General features: G+C 40.8%; 2 protein-coding genes across 4 annotated transcripts in view; both read right to left on the bottom strand.

The window, feature by feature from the left end:
* Positions 1–5,887, bottom strand: part of LOC139944855 (ATP-binding cassette sub-family C member 5-like) — a 28,646-nt gene extending 22,759 nt beyond the window's left edge. The window contains exons 1-5 of one of the 3 annotated variants that reach the window (XM_071941989.1): positions 5,815–5,887; positions 4,199–4,423; positions 2,940–3,098; positions 2,625–2,772; positions 1,323–1,556 (exon numbers count right to left, since the gene is read on the bottom strand). In XM_071941989.1, coding sequence (XP_071798090.1) covers positions 1,323–1,556; positions 2,625–2,772; positions 2,940–3,098; positions 4,199–4,401 — 744 coding nt within the window. In that variant the 5' untranslated portion in view covers positions 4,402–4,423; positions 5,815–5,887. Of the gene's footprint in view, positions 1–1,322; positions 1,557–2,624; positions 2,773–2,939; positions 3,099–4,198; positions 4,424–5,411; positions 5,666–5,814 lie in introns of those variants that run through there. The other 2 variants (XM_071941988.1, XM_071941987.1) reach the window with 2 other exon arrangements.
* A 1,123-nt stretch (positions 5,888–7,010) lies between these two features.
* LOC139944856 (uncharacterized) lies at positions 7,011–17,779 on the bottom strand. The gene is made up of 9 exons (XM_071941990.1): positions 17,405–17,779; positions 15,658–15,771; positions 14,930–15,211; positions 14,119–14,436; positions 12,956–13,627; positions 12,486–12,707; positions 11,743–11,901; positions 10,872–11,129; positions 7,011–10,587 (listed from the first exon to the last, which is right to left on the bottom strand). The coding sequence occupies exons 1-9, from the start codon at positions 17,707–17,709 to the stop codon at positions 10,200–10,202; spliced, it is 2,718 nt and encodes a 905-aa protein (XP_071798091.1). The 5' UTR covers positions 17,710–17,779; the 3' UTR covers positions 7,011–10,199.
* Between the last annotated feature and the right edge of the window lie 611 nt (positions 17,780–18,390).

Below are 18,390 nucleotides of genomic sequence, written 5' to 3'. Positions count from 1 at the left end.
TCATTCAACTGGAACTATTGATGCACTCTTTGAATTTTATCTTTTCATATGTATCTATACGACAGAAGCAATATTTGACTTAAGTTTCAAGTCAGTACATCATTGCAATCAGGAGTTATGATCATTTTATGTTTTTCATTGTTTCAGCTCATTCAACTGGAACCAGTGACAGAGACATTGATTTTTGTTTAAACAAATTATTTCAAAACTTTAAGATTTAAGTTTGAGTTTGTTTCTTTAAAATCCAGATGTCAATGTTTGACTTTGAGCCTGAAAAAAAAAACTTTAACATTTTTTTTATTCCAAAAACTTTAACATTTTCTTATTCCAAAAACTTCAACATTATTGGAAAACATAGCTAAAAACTACAAAAAATGACTGACAAGTATATATAGCAATCTCACTTGGGCTTGTACATGAATACCAAAAACAACTCAACTCAAAGATTGAAACTTAAACCAAAAACTTTAACATTTCCACTGAGTGCGGACGGCCGGACGGACAGACGGACAAAATCGGTATTACATAGGCTCGCATACTGCTAAAGCAGCTCGAAGCCATAAGCGTTTGAAGCCATAAAGTTTAATCAGTAAGCTCCGATTATACACCAGGCACATCATGTACTGTATGACGTTGCAAATTGTTATGTCTCTATTTTGCAATTATTAACTGGGTACCTTTCTAGATTAGAATTAAATTTTGTGTTGAAAAAAGAAAAATTATATAGGACTAGACTAGTAGGATAAGCGTGATGGCACTCCACCAACTGAGCGTTCTTAAAGAGAGTGGACAATATTGGTAATTGTCAAAGACTTGTCTTCACAGTTGGTGTATCTCAACATATGCATAAAATAACAAACTCGTGAAAATTTGAGCTCAATCGGTCGTCTAAGTTGTAAGATAATAATGAAAGAAAAAACACCCTTGTCTCACGAAATTGTGTGTTTTCTGATGCTTGATTTCGAGACCTCAAATTCTAAACTTGAGGTCTCGAAGTGACGTAGTTTTTGACAAAGAAGAAATTTACCACGAATTTGTTGAGGTCTCGATTCAAAATCAACCATCTAAAGGAACACATCTTCGTGTGACAAGGGTGTTTTTTCTTTCATCATTATCTCGCAACTTCGACGACCAATTGAGCTCAAACTTTCACAGGTTTGTTGTTTCATGCATATGTTGAGATCCACCAAAGGAGAAGACTGGTCTTTGACAATTACCAATTGTGTCCAGCGTCTTTAAAAGATGAATCTTTAGCGCTTAGTACTAAAAAACTTGACGCCCGCTCCAGCTATAGTCCCCAATTCAGCCACGACCCTACTTACTTCTCCAATAGACATTCCTTTTGTGCTGCGTAGTCTGATGGTCTTGTGGTAGATCAGGGCGACGGTGGCTGCTCGGACTCTTCCCCCGGTGCGAATATTAAGATACCAACAGAAACCCATCGACGCGATGAGAAGAATCTGACACAGAACGATCCCGCCGGCTAGCAGCAGGCCGTGTTGTAGATCCTCCTCTTGCTGCTGGCAGTACTCTATCAGGAGTCGAACAAACACCGCCTGCGGGGATTGGATTGAAATATTATCATCTTAAAGGCAGTGGACACTGTTGGTAATTTCCTGCTGGCAGTACTCTATCAGGAGTCGAACAAACACCGCCTGGGGGATTGGATTGAAATATTATCATCTTAAAGGCAGTGGACACTGTTGGTAATTTCCTGCTGGCAGTACTCTATCAGGAGTCGAACAAACACCGCCTGGGGGATTGGATTGAAATATTATCATCTTAAAGGCAGTGGACACTGTTGGTAATTTCCTGCTGGCAGTACTCTATCAGGAGTCGAACAAACACCGCCTGGGGGATTGGATTGAAATATTATCATCTTAAAGGCAGTGGACACTGTTGGTAATTTCCTGCTGGCAGTACTCTATCAGGAGTCGAACAAACACCGCCTGGGGGATTGGATTGAAATATTATCATCTTAAAGGCAGTGGACACTGTTGGTAATTTCCTGCTGGCAGTACTCTATCAGGAGTCGAACAAACACCGCCTGCGGGGATTGGATTGAGATATTATCATCTTAAAGGCAGTGGACACTGTTGGTAATTACTTAAAATAATTATTAGCATAAAACCTTCTTTGGTAACGAGTAATGGGGAGACGTTGATAGTATAAAACATTGTTAGAAACGGCTCCCTCTGAAGTAACGTAGTTTTCGAGAAAGAAGTAATTTTCCACGAATTTGACTTTGAGACCTCAGATTTAAAATTTGAGGTTTCAAAATCAAGCATCTGACAGCACACAACTTCGTGTGACAAGGGTGTATTTTCTTTCACCATTATCTCGCAAATTCAAAAATGAAATTATGGTGAGTACAGTCAACCCTCCTACTGTCTGACCAATCAATATCATCCAAGCTGTGGTTTTAAATGATAGCTAAACCATGCCAGCCTGGTATGATATCATGTGATGAACGAATCTACATAGTACACACTTTTAAAGTTTGTACTGCGCCCATTCAATATCATCCGCTGTACTTAGAACATGCCCGACTATAAAAACGCTTCCCTAGCACAAAAAGAAATCCAAAAGAAACGACTTAAAGCAAATTTGAGGATTAATCTTACCGCTGCAAAGAAAGACGACAACAGGCCTATGAACGATACCAGACAACTTATGAAGCTACGTTTGGCGAGGAACCTGAAGTATACCATAGCGAGGGACGCCTTCTTTGTACCTTTTTGTTTCAGCTCATCTGCCCAAAGGCGCTCCAACCTGAAAAAATAACAAATCAACAGAAGGAGGAAAACAGAAACTCAAAATTTGTGTTTCACCAATAATGGTTAAGTGTCTAATTTGTCGAAGTGTGAAGACTAGGACTCCGAACCAATAGTGTCACGATGCGGGGTGTGGTGTTTCGGAGGTGTTGAAGGAAGACTAACCTTTCACTGTTAACCTTAGCGCTGTCGTACGGCGAGCAACTGAAGAGATCTTCTTTCTTTAAAGAGCCTTTCCAAGCTTTATAAAACACTGGAGTCATCCAGGCAAACCAAATGCTCGACAGAATGCCTTGCTCATCAATTGGACACTTCACTTTTAACCTGTTACAAACACAAATGTATTTTAATATGATTAATTCAAGTTATGACAGAGTTCACCCTAAGGTGCGTTGGCTAGACAATGTGACGAAGTGGAGGGGTAGAAGTGTGCAAGAGCTGAGAATAGTGGTGATTGAAAGAGAACAGAGCCAAATTTCATAGAGCAGCTAAGCACAAAAATTTGCTTAGCATGTAATTTCTTCCTTAATAAAAACAGGATGACCAACCAAATTTCCATGTGAGTTTCAGAATAAGCAAACAACAGCTGATACCAGTAACAAGCAAAGTGCAAAATCCAGGAAGACATTCAAGCAAATATTTGTGCTTAGCAATTCGTGCTTAGCAGCTCTATGAAATTTGGCCCAGGTGATGGCGGCGACTCCAGGAGTGCACCCTCTTTACAATTTGAGGAGGATGCAGCCATGGAGGAAAGTCTATGCCGAAAGATGAGTAATAGTTATCTGGCATGTGGCGTGTTAGTCAGAGCAGATTAAGGGCACCCGACACAAGCTTTGGTGGGTTTTTTTATCAGCAGAGTGTAGATTCGAGTCAAGGTAAAAGCACATGTGTCCTTGAGCAAGATACTTTACCATAAGTGCTTTATCTCAAAGAGTAATAACTAATAGACCTGGAACCCTGAATAGTGCATTCTATCATCATCAAGGGATTTTTAGCATCTTTAAAGGAACACGTTGCCTTGGATCGGTCGAGTTGGTCTTTGAAAAACGTTTGTAACTGTTTGTTATAAAATGCATATGGGTAGAAAGATGTTGTTAAAGTAGAATACAATGATCCACACAAACATGCCTCGAAATTGCGTGGTTTTCCTTTTACCTTGTCGACTAACACGGTCGGCCATTTATGGGGGTCAAAATTTTGACTCCCATAAATGGCCGACCATGTTAGTTCGCACAGTAGAAGGAAGACCACGCAATTTCGAGGCAAACTTGTGTGGATCATTGTATGCTACTTTTAAAACATCTTTCCAACCATATGCATTATATAAAAAACGGTTACAAACGCTTTTGTTTTGACCAACTCGTCCGATCCAAGGCAACGTGTTCCTTTAAGTCAAGAGTCCGCTAAAAATGTTTGGTTTTTACCTCTGGTGTTTTGGTCCAGTCTTTTTGAATAACTTCGTCACCCTTCCCTTTTTGTGGTCTGGCTCTTTAATGCTGATCGCTGGAATTGTCTCCTCCCCTTCATTGTTCTGATCTGGTCTTGTTTCCTGTCTCTGTTGTGTGTCTTCCAGCTGAGTTACATCATCGGTAGAGCAGGGGCCACCATCATCCATGTTTGAGGCCATGCTTGATGATCTAGGTAGAAAACTGATTCGATAGAAACTCTAAACTCGCCATAAAAAAAATACATTTATTCCCTTCAACTATGTAAGCCTAAGTAGGCCCATTTTCAAAATTCTAAAAATTCTTTGTTCACATGCTATTATTCAACTCATTACTAATCTGTACCTTCCACCATGCAAAGTTTCAAACCATATTCCTACCTTCTAAGTAATTGCTAACTCAACTGTACCTTGTAGTTTTATATCACCAAGCATGGTCCATACCGGTACTATGTGATCGATGGTTGTGAAACTAGGCCTAAGCATGGCCTGCCCTAAGCATGAGAGAAAAATAGTCATTCCTCCAGTCCACGGCCACTGATGGCCCAAGTAAGTTGAAGTTGATTACAAATACAACATTGGACCATGGAGCCGATGGAGGTACCTCCATGCATAGGATGCGTTCAATTAGCTTCCCTGTGTCGACCCCGCAAGAGCTAATCGAACAATCACTCACCCTCTCATCTTGCTCATGGTGACGTCTTGCACCTCGGGCCAGCCCCAAGTGAACCTTTCCATAAAAAAAGCCACTTGGCCCCTTGGGGCTGACCCGGGTGAGCCCCTGGAATGACGTCAAGGCTATTCGAACATTCCAGGGGCAGACCTGGGTCGACCCGGGGAAGCTAGTCTATGGGTGCGTTCGATTAGCTTCCCTGTGTCGACCCAGGTCTGCCAATAAATAAGGTTACAAAGCCCCTTTTCCAAAATCAGTCAGGCGGTAATTGCGATTAAACCTTATGATGTTGGACATTAACCTTAATCTATATCAATCATCAATCACGTCTCCCCTATATATATTACGTACCGGCGGCCCAGTATGATTTTATGAATGATATGGATTTATATAAAAATAATCAATTCAATGATAATTAATTATTAATAGAAATTGAATGATAAAATAATGAACACAACATTGATTGAGTGGAGTGGACCAAGAAAAACCTGATCTCTGCTGATGTGATGTTCTTACTTACTGTTTATATCAGGTTCGTTCTAGAGCAGGCCTCTACTACCTCTGTGTCTAGAATAAACATTTTGTTAATCATCTCCCTCTATTGTGTAATGTAGTTGCGGTAGTATTTACTTCATCATTATCAGCTGTCGTTTCATCATGCTGTTTCCCTCAAAACCCACTTTTTCACAGCTGCTTTTCATTAATTTTGTGTTTCTTCCTTGCGCCATGAGCATCACTTGTGGTGGATACCGGCGCACTATAAGTGTTCATATTATTATTATTATTATTATTATATTAGTCTTTGTGTACGTCGTGTGCACGCATGAAAAGAGCCAATGTTAGAGACTAGACTTGTTTATGTCATGTTGATGTTTTATGAAACATTTCGACACTTGTTAAAATAACAGAAAAAAATAACTCACGTTAAACTGAATGTAGTTGGTTCGAATCCTGCTTTATTCAATTCTTTTATTTCTTTATACTCAACAGTATAAGAGCATTTTTTCCCTTGTGGTTTATATATGTTGGGCGCGATCGGTCAATCTGCGCGATCAACCGATCGCGCTGCGCTATTGAACGATCATATTAAGATCAATTGGTCGCGCAGCAATCGGTCGATCGCGCAACAATCGGTCGATCGCGCAACAATCGGTCGATCGCGCAATGACATATTTGCGCGATTGACCGATTGCGCTACGAGTATTTTTTCCCGTTATCAGCGGATCGCGCAGGAAAGGCTTTGCGCGATCTACCGATCGTGCAGGAATGGATTTGCGCGATCGACCGATAGTGCAGGAAAAGTTTTGCGCAATCAACCGATCGTGCAGGAAAAGTTTTGCGCGATCTACCGATCGTGCAGGAATGGTTTCGCGCGTTCGACCGATCGTGCAGGTAAACTATTCCTTGGGGCGATTTCTCAAAGCAATAAAATTCATAGCAGGACAAATTTTCAGTATCACCATAGTGATTTATATAGTGACGTCACACTACGATTGATTTGCAGTTACAATCAATGCTACATCTTTGTGAATTCGGCCCCTGAACATCAGCCGATCGCGCCAAACAATTCCTGCACAATCAGCCTATCGCGCAATTCCATTCCTGCACAATCGGCCGATCGCTCATAACCATTCCTGCACAATCGGCCGATCGCGCAAAATCATTCCTGCACAATCGGCCGATCGCGCCGAGCCATTCCCGCACGATCGGTTGATCGCGCATGTTCATTGCCGAATGTTGCGCGATCGACCGATTGTTGCGCGATCGACCGATTGTTGCGCGATCGACCGATTGCTGTGCGATCGACCGATTGCTGCGCGACCAATAGATATTTCAATAGCGCAGCGCGATCGGTCGATAGCGCAGCGCGATCAACCGATCGCGCAGATTGACCGATCGCGCCCAACATATATAACTTCATTCCAGCCGGTGGATGGCCGGCTTAGTGGCGAGTCTAATTAGTTAACCAGACGACCAACAGAACAAGAGAGGGCGCTATCAAAACATCCACTCTGGAGCCGTACTTTATTGGATCCACTTTTGAATGAGGGAATAAAAGGGTAGCGATCTTTTTATTGTTGGCCAAGTCACTCATTGAAAATGATTGCTGTACAAATGTTTTTGTCAAAGCTAGAAGGAACTCATTTACCGGAACTAACTATCCGACTCATGCCACCACTTTTTCACTCATTTAAAAAAAAAAGGAAATACGACACATTTTTTCTCGATTTTCAACTTTCAACAATAGGGCCTGTTTGTTGTTTTTAATTTAAATGCAAAAATATTTCCTTATCATTATTGGCTCAAGAGGTTAAAATTGAAAGAAAATGTGCTGATGTACTTTCGATAAACAACTCAACTTTTTCTCAGTTTCATACAGGGATATGGGTGTAGGCCTATGCATATGCATCAAAATCAATCTGTGAAAACTTTTACTCAGTGGTCATCAAAGTCGCAAGAGAATAATTATCATGAAAGTCACAAAAAGGCTTCGGGCCTTAAGGGCACTGGCATAGGTGATTACTCAAAATAATTGTTTGCATAAAAACTTATTTGGTAACAAGCAATGGAGAGCTGTTGATAATACTGTATAACACATTGTGAGAAACAGCTCCCTCTGAAGTTACGTTAAGTAACGTAGTTTTCGAGAAAGAAGTAATTTAAAAATATTTGAATTTGATTTCGAGACCTCACAATTAGATTTTGAGGTCTCGAAATCAAGCGTCTCAAAGCACGCAACTTCGTGTGACAAGGTTTTTCGTCCATTATCATCTCGCAAATTCAACGACCAATAAAATTGAGTTGAAATTTCACAGGTTTTTATTTTGTGCATAATTATATATTGAGATATAGGCCTACACCAAGTGATAAGACTGGTCTTTGACAATTACCAAGTGTCCAGTGTCTTTAAGTCTTAATATTATTTTTAGATATCAATATAAACCACAAGGGAAACTGACTGGGTAAATTTTGAAATGATTTTGGGGGTTGAACAAAGAATTGACATTTCAAAATTTACCCAGTCAGTTTCCCTTGTGGTTTATATTGATATCTGAAACAAAAAGTCGCATCCCCTTAAGGTGATCCCCTGGCTGCCGCTTCCCAGGTTGTATCGTAATTTGGGTGTGATCCCTGGCTACACGGCAGTTAACGGTTGAATGGCTTCTGACTGGCACCCCCGAACAAAGATATTAACAAAATAGGGACACCGCCAATATAGGGCTAGATAGCAGTTGGTAGAGCGCCGGCACGTTAATCCTGAGGTCGTTGGTTCGAATCCCACTCTAGTCAATTCTTTGTTCAACCCCCAAAATATTATTTTTAGTGAGAAATTACCTTTTTCAAAACTACGTTACTTCAGAGGGAGCCGTTTCTCACAATGTTTCATAATTATAATCAACATCACTCAAAATAATTATTTGCATAAACCTTACTTGGTAACAAACAAAAGTAAGTTTTAATGCTAATAATTATTTTAAGTGTGTCCAGTGTCTTATACTTTCATACCGATAATACTCATGTTATCCCGGCCACTTTCAGCGACAAATCGATAATTTCATTAAAACGGATTCAAATTCACGCATTTCCCCCCGATCCACTCAAACTATACAATTTTGTGCATTTATTTTCGTTTTCGTGCGCACAAGATTTTCTTTTTTTTCTCATTCAGCTTCGTCCACTGACTGGTCGAAGAAGAATATCATTAATTTCATTAATTGGCCGTATGTGATTTCGCTTTACTTATTATGATTTGTTAGTCAGTCATTCTCTTTCATTGAGTGGTTTGCTAGGCCATTCATGCCAGTTAGCTTTGGTGAAATTGCCTGAGTCTTGCGACTTCATGAAACTGAATGATCGTATTTTGACCAGTGAATGCGAAACTGGTGAAATTTAATATAATTCATTTTGATTCAACGGAGCATTCTTTTTCAAACGAAATTGAATGAGCCGTGTGTTAAATGAATCGATTTGTGTTGAAATTGGCAAGGAAAACACAATACTTCTAGGAACTAAAGGCTTCCCGTGAGCCTTTTAGTTTCTAGAAGTTGAAACCTTTTATATATTTACCAAGATAGCATTGTTAACAAAAAAAAAAGTATTCTCACTTGGTGTATCCCAACCTTACGCATAGGCTATTAAACCAATAACCTTATAAATGCAAATCTGGACTCAAATTTCTACAGATTAATGGCACACACAGACGGGTACCCAAACACTTAAACGACGAATTCAAATTTTCTAAACATCTGAACTTCTTGGTTCTGGCAAACCATGATGGCCAAAGTTTATAGCGCTGCTGAACGGTACGTACATTTTCGTACTTACTGTAGCAGAACACTTTGCTAAGGTAAGCGTGTTATTTCACAGGTTAGCAGAAAAATTAGGCGGCCATGTTGCGCATTCACCATGTGTTCGCATTATGCCGTCAAAGGCCGTGTCCGATTTGGTGGCTACGGCTGCGGCTACGACCGTTGCCAGGGGTGTTGCTAAGGGCGTCCTATACTTCAATGCATGATGACGCGGCGATCCGGCCGTAGCCGTGGCCGTTGCCGCAAATTCGGATCCGGCCTCAGTTTGTGCATTAAGCACCGGAAGGTTTGCACACCGTTTCGTGTGCTTACGGTTAGCAGCGCTATGGAATGGAAATCGCGCAGTGAGCACAAAATCGGCCGCTAAGCAGCTCTATGAAATTGGGCCCTGCACAACACTTCACCATTATGTATTTTAACATTATTTTTAGCTACACATTAATTTTTTGATGGAGTTTTCTTCAAAAACTACGTAGAAGCTAAATAGGCATATCCTGATGATATTAATTTGCTCCAGAACCAAACTTCATTATGTTTGCTTTGCGTTTAGGGATCAATTTTATAAATTATTTGTTAAGTAGAAAAAAACTGTTAAAGAAGTTGCTTTGCTTAGCAAAGACATTGGTGCGACTTAATGTCATGTCCAACAATGTGAACTGAACGTAATTTTTGGCTGGTAATCTGTTTCTGTTACGCTTTTTTTGTGCTTTGCAATTTCTTTATGCCTACGGTCTTTAAGAAATTGGGTCCCGATTGGTGTACGACTCCGGGTTTACATTTTTCAAAACCCCCTAAAAATGCGCGCGTAGTATATACGTATCTGGCCCAATGTTTCCTATCTCAAGTCAAAATAATAGAGATCAATGGTTTCCATTGTTTTTATCACCGATTTGCCTCTAAGATGGCGTCTTGATGACGTCAATGCATAAAGTCAATTATACAATAGAAACCAATGGTATAGATTGTGTAAAAGAAACCTCATGTTCTTTTGATTCCCTTCAAAGTTCTATAAGTTCTATTCCATCCTCTTCCCCGTGGGTTGAATCTACCATTTCCTCCGGTCCCCGCATCCCTAACTTGATTGCACTGATTGCTGTATGATATGCCCTCAAGACAGCCACTTTATCGGTGTTCTTCTCCCGGTAGTTCCTACTCCGGGGGTCTGAGAGGGTCCCGCAGGCAGCCCAGGTAAGCTGGTTAGATGGAGTCGGTTTAGGATAGGGTGTCCCAGGGTAGTTCTGGTCGACAGTAGTGCCGTCTGCAAGCTCCATTCTACGGTCAGTTCTTTCCTGGCACTTTTGCTTCAAGTTCGTTTGTATCATTTTGTTGTTGTCCACAGGTTCTTCTGTAATTTGTGGCAGTTTGATAGGAGACGCTACAGTAATCCTGATGGAAAAACATTTATTCAAACTGTATTGAAGAATGTTTATTCCAAAGTTGTACATCATGATAACCTCTTTTGAACTTCATACATAAACATGACCGGTTAAGATCTTTGTGTTTGACTGATAAAGGAAATGGCGTTTGTATTCATATTTATTATTCTAGTGAAGAAAAAAAATTCAGGAGCTTAAGATTGTTAAACTATTCAAAAACTTGTTGAGGAAAAAACATGACACTTTTAAAAGTCTTGTATTGATGAGGACCACAATCAATTTTAAGAAACTCACTTTTTCTTGCCATGTTTTCTTCGCGCCATTTGTGTCCTCTTCACGGTGTCTTTGGGATGTGGCCAGCAAAACCTGACGAGCCTCCCCCGGTAATAGACTCCATCTTCCCCCTCTAGATTTGGGTCGTTGACTTCCTGGATTCTCGGACCCTCCCTTTCCTTATGGTGAAATGGGCGACCTTCCCTTGAACCTGTGAACCCTTTGCCGATGTGGGACGCCCCCTCTTGACATGGTGCTTGGTTTGCAGCAAACCTCATTCTGGGCAGATGTGATTGTACCGAATTATTTCAAGTTATACAGATAGGCCAGATTTAAGACTCGTCTTCGATGGAACAAATCTGTTGGCTCTGAATTCGTCTTTGTCTTTCAGAAAGTTAGTATTTTACAGGTATTTGCGTTTAAAGACACTGGACACTATTTGTAATTGTCAAAGACCAGTCTTCTCACTTGCCGATCTCAACATGCATTAAGTAACAGACCTGTGAAAAAACACCCTTGTCATACGAAGTTTTGTGCGTTCAGATGCTTGATTGCGAGACCTCAAATTCTAAATCTGCAGGTATCGAAATCAAATTCGTGGACATTTCTTTCTTTCTCGAAAGCTACGTTACTTCAGGGGAGCCGTTTCTCACAATTTTGTATACTACCAACTTCTCACCATTATTTGTTACCAAGTAAGATTTTATGCTAGTAAATATTTTGAGTAACTACCAAAAGTGTCCACTGCCTTTAAACAAGAGTTGAGATTCGTCTTTGATTAAACATAATAGCCGGCACAAATCTGTTAGTTCGGTAACATTTCGATATTATCTTTCAAAATGTGACTCGGTGATATCGGTTAACATAATATTACAAAACATAAAATACTCACGCTCTTTGTTTTTTCATTTCTATCCACTTCTTATTGACTGAAATCGTTGCCTGTCGAATTTCCTCCTGAAATGTTCCGTTGCTCTCAAGCATTTGTTGACAGCAGGATAAAATATCCGGTTGCTGTTGCATGTCGGAACCATTTCCACCCGGGCTTGGTCTGTTGGAAAGGAGTTTAAGCGGAAATCATGTATAAGCAACACATCAAGTTATATTTCCTTGACATAAAATAGTTACTGGAACTTGAACGTATTTAGAAGTCATCCGTACACAGTACACAGGCAACTGCGATCATTTATTTGGGGGGGGGCGTGTCGTCGCCAAATGGTTTGGTGCATGGGACTTAAGCTCTGGTTGCTGAGTCATCAAAGTGTGGGTTCGAATCCAAGTCATGACCCTGGTATCATTGAGCAAAACACTGGACTACAAATGGGTTGGCATACCTGTGCGGGCAGAGATGGTTCTTGTAATTGATTTAGTGTGCTTTTGGAAGCGCAGGGTGTGTATTCCTATGGGAGTTGAGGTGGTTTAATGAATTAAATGTGTGCCCCAGTGTCCAGGGTTTATTTGATGGTAAAGCATTTTATTTTTTATTTTTTTACTTTTGCCTTTCCCTAAACGGTTTCTGCTTGGTATAATTACAGTATTGTCCAAGCTATTTTCTTCGTTTTTTCAAGATTTTCTTGACATAATCAGCTTTTTGTTTATTTCTAAATCTAATCAAAGAGCCAAACCTCTTCATACCTTGATTGTTTCCCCGGTACATGTTCTCCGAAACCTTGACCAGTGGCCAAGCGATTCATAAACATTTGACTGTTGCGACAGTTTTCTTCGTACAGTTCCTTTACCACCCCAAGCTCGCTGACCGGGGTCTCCGCAATTGTCACGGGGAGAGAAGCCACTTTGGCCGGGGGTCTTTGAGAGGATCTTAGCGGTCGTGCTTGTGCCGGTGGGTTAGGATGAAGGCTAAATTGGTAGACATAAAAACAGAATCATGTTGACTGGGGAGCCGTTTTTTCTTTCTTTCTTTTTTGGAGGGGGGGGGGGTTCGTCATTGTAGTTTACGAACACAAAGTAGTCGTTGTCACGAGGAGATAAGCTTGATAGGAAACTTACATTAAAATTGTCATGTCATTGAAGGCGAACTGATTTTGTGCGAATTGTTTTTAGGAAGCTTTAATGTACATAGATGTAGAAATTATAACTGAACTCACCTTCCCAGCCTTTTGGAGCGCTCTCTGATTCCGGCCAAAATCTCCAGATTTCGTATCTTCTGTGCCTCGTCTTCTTTCTGCCTCTCTGTGAGTACACATTCTTCCTTGTGACTGCTCCCAATGACTTCTTTTGGCTGTGACTCGTCTTCTCTCTGCCTCTCTGTGAGTTCATCTTTTTCCTTGTGACTGCTCCCAATGACTTCTTTTGGCTGAGAAGAACGTTTTCTATCTCCTTGGATAGTGGGTAGTGTAGGTACCTTAGATACGAGTACCTCTCTGATCTTTGATGTATTCGTCTCTTCAACCTGGTTGACGCCCTTCTTGGCCTGGTTGATCGCCTTCTTGACGCCCACAGTAGACCTCTTGGCTTCGGGTAGGTCTCCCAACTTCCTGGTGGTCTCGGCTGCCACTGAGCTGCTATTCTTCATCTCTTCCCCTCTGATGCTACTCAGAGTCTTAATCTTGCCATGCTTGTTTTCAGAGATGGCTCCGCTTGGGCTCTCAGGTTTGACCGGAGTTCCAAAACCTCTAAATTCATTCCTTCCAACACCTGGCTGGTTCTTAACTGGTTGCACATGGATCAGAATCACCTTGGCCCCGGTTTGTGTTTTGTATACACACGGTGGGCAATAAGGATCCTGAACAACAGTGCTGTGATCCTCAGTAGGCAGGCTACGGGAAAAGAAATTTAAGATTATGTATTTCTAACTAGCTCTAAGAAAAGGGAGAGTAGCAATAGACCTTTATCACGCTGTCACCATATTGGTCATGTTCCCTGTTTCCATAACAGTAATAAATGCTAACATTCATTGCGCAACATGGCACCAGACTATTATTTCGTCCAGCCTCATTTTGGTTCCAATGAGAATGAATGGAGTAACATCAAGATGGCCACACCGTGATAAAGGTCTATAGCCTGGGGGGCTAGCAAAGACAATGACATCAATGTACATGACTTTTACGCATAATAATACTTTATGAGTTTTGATTTTTGTTGTTACTGAAACAATCCTGGTTGATCAACGTAATATGGAACAGCTCTGTGATTGTTGACAATAATTATCTCTAGTTAAAGAGTATGTTGTATACACACTGCAAACACTTTTTTAAATTTTTATAAAGTAAAAAAAAAAAAACATTTTTCATGCAAAAACAGCCCTTACCTTTTGGCGTCTTCGTTTGCAGTTGTCTTCTTGGCATCTGCAGGCCTCATCTGACTCTTCTGCGAGTCATTAGCCAGCCTAATCCCGTCACTCTGGCGGAGACAACTCGACTCTCCCCGTCCTGCGCTTCCCGGGGAAACTTCTTTCTCTCTCCCGGGTCTCCCCCCTCTGCCAACGTCCTCGCAGTCTGCGCGAACCTTCTCTGAACCGTGTACTTCATCAGTTTTCGTACCGAGTGAGATGTACTCTTCGAAGTCATCAGTGATGACACTGCTGGTTAATGACAGCCGGTCATAGCCCCCATTACCCTGCTGACTGCTAATAGTACGACACAAACAAATGATACCATATAATCGTTTTCTGTCTGTAAACATTTCTGTGAAGCTCTATATGTATTTACGGGTATTTAAGTGGCTTCACATTTCAAACTCATTAATAAGACATAAGAAAAACAACAACAACAACAACAAAAACGATGACGACGACGACAACAAAAACAACAACAACAACAGCAACAAGAACATGATAGAGGAACTGTAGGTTTAGGCAAAACATCATCGGGTAAAAGATCATTTACTTCTGCTGCCTATTAATTATGGAACGACTTGCCGGATCATGTTAAACTTCCTCTATCAATAGCTTTGTTCAAAACTTCCCTCAAGATTCACCTAACGAGGACTTCATAACTTTTCCCGTTTAATGTGTCACTGCGCCATGAGCATCTTTAGATGGATACCGGCGCATTATAAATGCCCATTATTATCATTATTATAATTATTATAAAACAAAATGTAATATCTATAGTACATACCGATTTTGAATCCAGCCGTTCTCCCCAGCACCTCGCTCTTCCACTCCACTCCAAGCTTGAGACACCCTAAGCACCTTGCCCCTTCCGCCTTTAAGGAAGCCTCTTAACCACTTCCTAGCCCTGCCAGCTCTGGATGTCTTACTCTTCTCAAGTGCTGATAGATCTTCGGATTCAGGCACTTCGGTAGTTCGGGAACAAGCCACAGACTTCCGTCCAGATCTGGAAGACTTAGTTTTCGGAACACGGCAGGACGCTGGAAGCGTTGCTCCAGTGAGGTTGGACCTAATAAAAATTTATTTTATCTTTGGTCGTTTGTTCAGCAAATATTTGTAAGTTACCCAAAATAAATGTAACATTCATTATTGTACCGTTTTTTTAAAGCAAGTATTTAACATAGAAAAAACAAGTTCAAATATTATTTGGTCCCACAACTTCCCACGGATCAACATTTCTACTATAAAGACGTGTGGGTTCGAATCCCAACCAAGTACTGTGGATTTCACCCCCCCCCCCAATTCGGAACGTACTAATGTCCAAGAACTTTAGTTTATGGGTTGTCGGTGTTTCTGGTTCACATGGCAATCACCCTTGCTTACAGGTGTCCTCAGGCTTGCAAGCTACAGTGATTAAGTTCACTTAATATGAGGCATCCGTGGTTTTATTACCAGAAATATAGAAGTATAACAATAACAATGTGCTTAGTAAGAATCAGAATGAAATCTGCTTACCAGTTCTTGGCAGTGATAACACCCACCGGGGAGCCTCCTTCTGTTGGGACTGTTTCACCCGAGCGGAATTCTTGGGAGACTCCATGGATTGCTTGCAACCCATCTTCGCCATAACTAAAACAAAAACAAGAAACGGTTCATATTTTTGGTTACACATGATCTGTGTAACAAACAAAATTATGTGATATTATAGGCACTAGATTTTAAATTTGAATCGGGGATAAAGAATATTAATTTTTTTTTAAAGACATAACACATAAGAAAACTTTATTGATCTCTAAAAGAAGAAGTTTAAAAAAAAAATATATATATATATATATATAAAAATGTCACAACAGGCAGATAAAAAAATAGCACAAGATACAACGTACAAGGATTTAAGAATAAAAAAAACATATATACCCCGACAGGCCATTTATACACAACAATATAAAATATAGAGAATAATTTATGTTAAAAATATGCAAAACATTGTGAACCAGCTCTTATCTTGCATACAGAGCGTTAAAAAAAACGTAATACCCTTGGGGACATTGAAAGAGCGAAGATGACGGTTAGTGCGAGCAGCCGGCAGTTTAACCTTACACCGTGTAAAGGCCCGGTCACACAGGCCCCGATAACGAGAACAAAAACGAGAACGATAAAAATCCACGCTCGCGATTGGTTGAATTGCTCCTCGCAGAACACGCCCACGCTCATTCAACCAATCGAGGGCGTGCATTTTTATCGTTATCGTTTTCGTTCTCGTTATTGGGGCCTGTGTGACCGGGCCTTTAGCACCGATACTCGGTATCTTTCCCGAGCATAGGAGGATACAAATATTGTGCAGTTTGATTTTCAGTTTTTCCCGAAAAGAATTCATGATTAAAGATAGTGCTTCTTTGCAACCTCGATGGGACGGACCCCCATCAGTGTATAAAACCGCTAACATTATTTTGTGTAACTATCCCATTGCTTGTGACGTCACAGACCCAAACGGCACACCCTCACTGGGGTTAGTAATGAAAACCTATCACTGGCTGAGAGCTGTGCGCAGCGCACACGCGCGCACGTTTCTTTTGTTTGACCTCAGGCGACGGCAACCAATGCAAGGTAATGCCTAACAACAATAAGTACTTTCAAACAACAAGTACCTTTTTAAAAGCAATTATTTAGGACATCTTAATTTCCGGCACGTTTCCGGAGGTCGTTGGTTCGAATCTTTTTGTATTTGTTCAACCCCATAAATCATTTAAAAGTTTACCCAGTCAGTTTTTCTTGTGGTTTATATTGATATCTGAAACAAAAAGTCGCACCACCCTTAGAGTGGTCCCCGGCTGCTGCTTCCCATCAGGTTGGGAAGGGTGTGGTCCCTGGCTACACGGCAGCTAACGGTTGTATGACTTCTGACTGGCACGCCCGGAACAAAGAATTGACAAAATAGGGAGACCGCCAACATATGGCTAGATAGCTCAGTTTCCGGAGGTCGTTGGTTCGAATCCAACTCTAGTAAATTTTTCTTTGTTCAACCCCCAAAATCTTTTTACAATTTACCCATCAGTCAGTTTCCCTTGTGGTTTATATTGACATCTAAATTTCGTTACAACTTTTAACTTGTAATACTATAGGCCTATTACCAATTCAGCTGTTCTACCTGAGGTGTGCAACCAAAACACTCACTGCAAAAATATTCTTCAATGAGTTGATTAATAATAATAGTATAATAATATGTTTTTATTTATCATAAAGAAATATGAAAAATGCTTACTTCAATGGCGGGAATTTCAGTTCCGTTTCGTCGGAACCTTCCTCAACAACCCAACTTCCCTCAGTGGGAGGTCTCCTAGCGGTTGAAGGGGTAGCACGCCGCGGCCTAAGATGGTCTTCATCATCCTCCTCGACGATCCGTGGATGTCCAAGGCAGCAGCATGGCAGCAGGACAGAGGCTATCGGGTTGAACCGACGCCTCTCCCTGCCCGTCAAGAAGCCGAAGGTTCGGTCCTCCTCGGGAGAAAGTTGACACATCTCCCTCCTGAACTCGGCTCTGAGCTTACGTTGACTACGGGAAGCCATTTTGTTCTATAATTATTACTAAAATTCGCACTGAAAATCGATCAAATCGCTTTGATATATCGCTGTGAAACTCACATTCACTCCAACTAACACTAAAGAATGTTTTGTGTGACAACCACCTTTTATACTGAAATCTTTCCGGCCAAAATATGCAAATTGAGTTGACATTATGACGTCACAGAACTTTGAAGCGATATTTGGCTTACGCGTCAGTTTTGAAAACATTGCAAGGTTACAATAACACGCGCTGCACAGAGTATAAATTTGACAACAATGACGTCACAAAAGCTGTCAAGCGTTTGAACGCGCGCACATTCTGAAAATGTTGCCCTGCATGTTGTGTTGTAACAGAAAATTTATATTCAGAAAATGTCTTTGTTTTTTTAAATCTTAGTAAGTCTTCTTTTTTTACGTTTGATTGTTATGGTCTTTTTCCCCTACACATACACTTCTTTTTTTAAGACGGTCGTAAACATGGACGTAGCTCACTCTTTTTTTTTTTTTATAAGAGAATTGTTTGTGATCAAACTGTTGTCTATCAAAATGGGACATTTTACGAATGGAAATTCAAGACCTCAAGATCTATATTAAACTGGCAGTACACCCACTGATTGCTACCAAAACACATGTGAGGATAACCTTAAGTCTCCCGACGATGACTAGAGCGAGCCAGTCGAAATG

Source organism: Asterias amurensis, chromosome 12 (assembly GCF_032118995.1).
Source record: "Asterias amurensis chromosome 12, ASM3211899v1".
NCBI lineage: Eukaryota > Metazoa > Echinodermata > Asteroidea > Forcipulatida > Asteriidae > Asterias > Asterias amurensis.
Note: the sequence above shows the minus strand (reverse complement) of the source record. Positions and strands in the feature narration are given on the sequence as shown.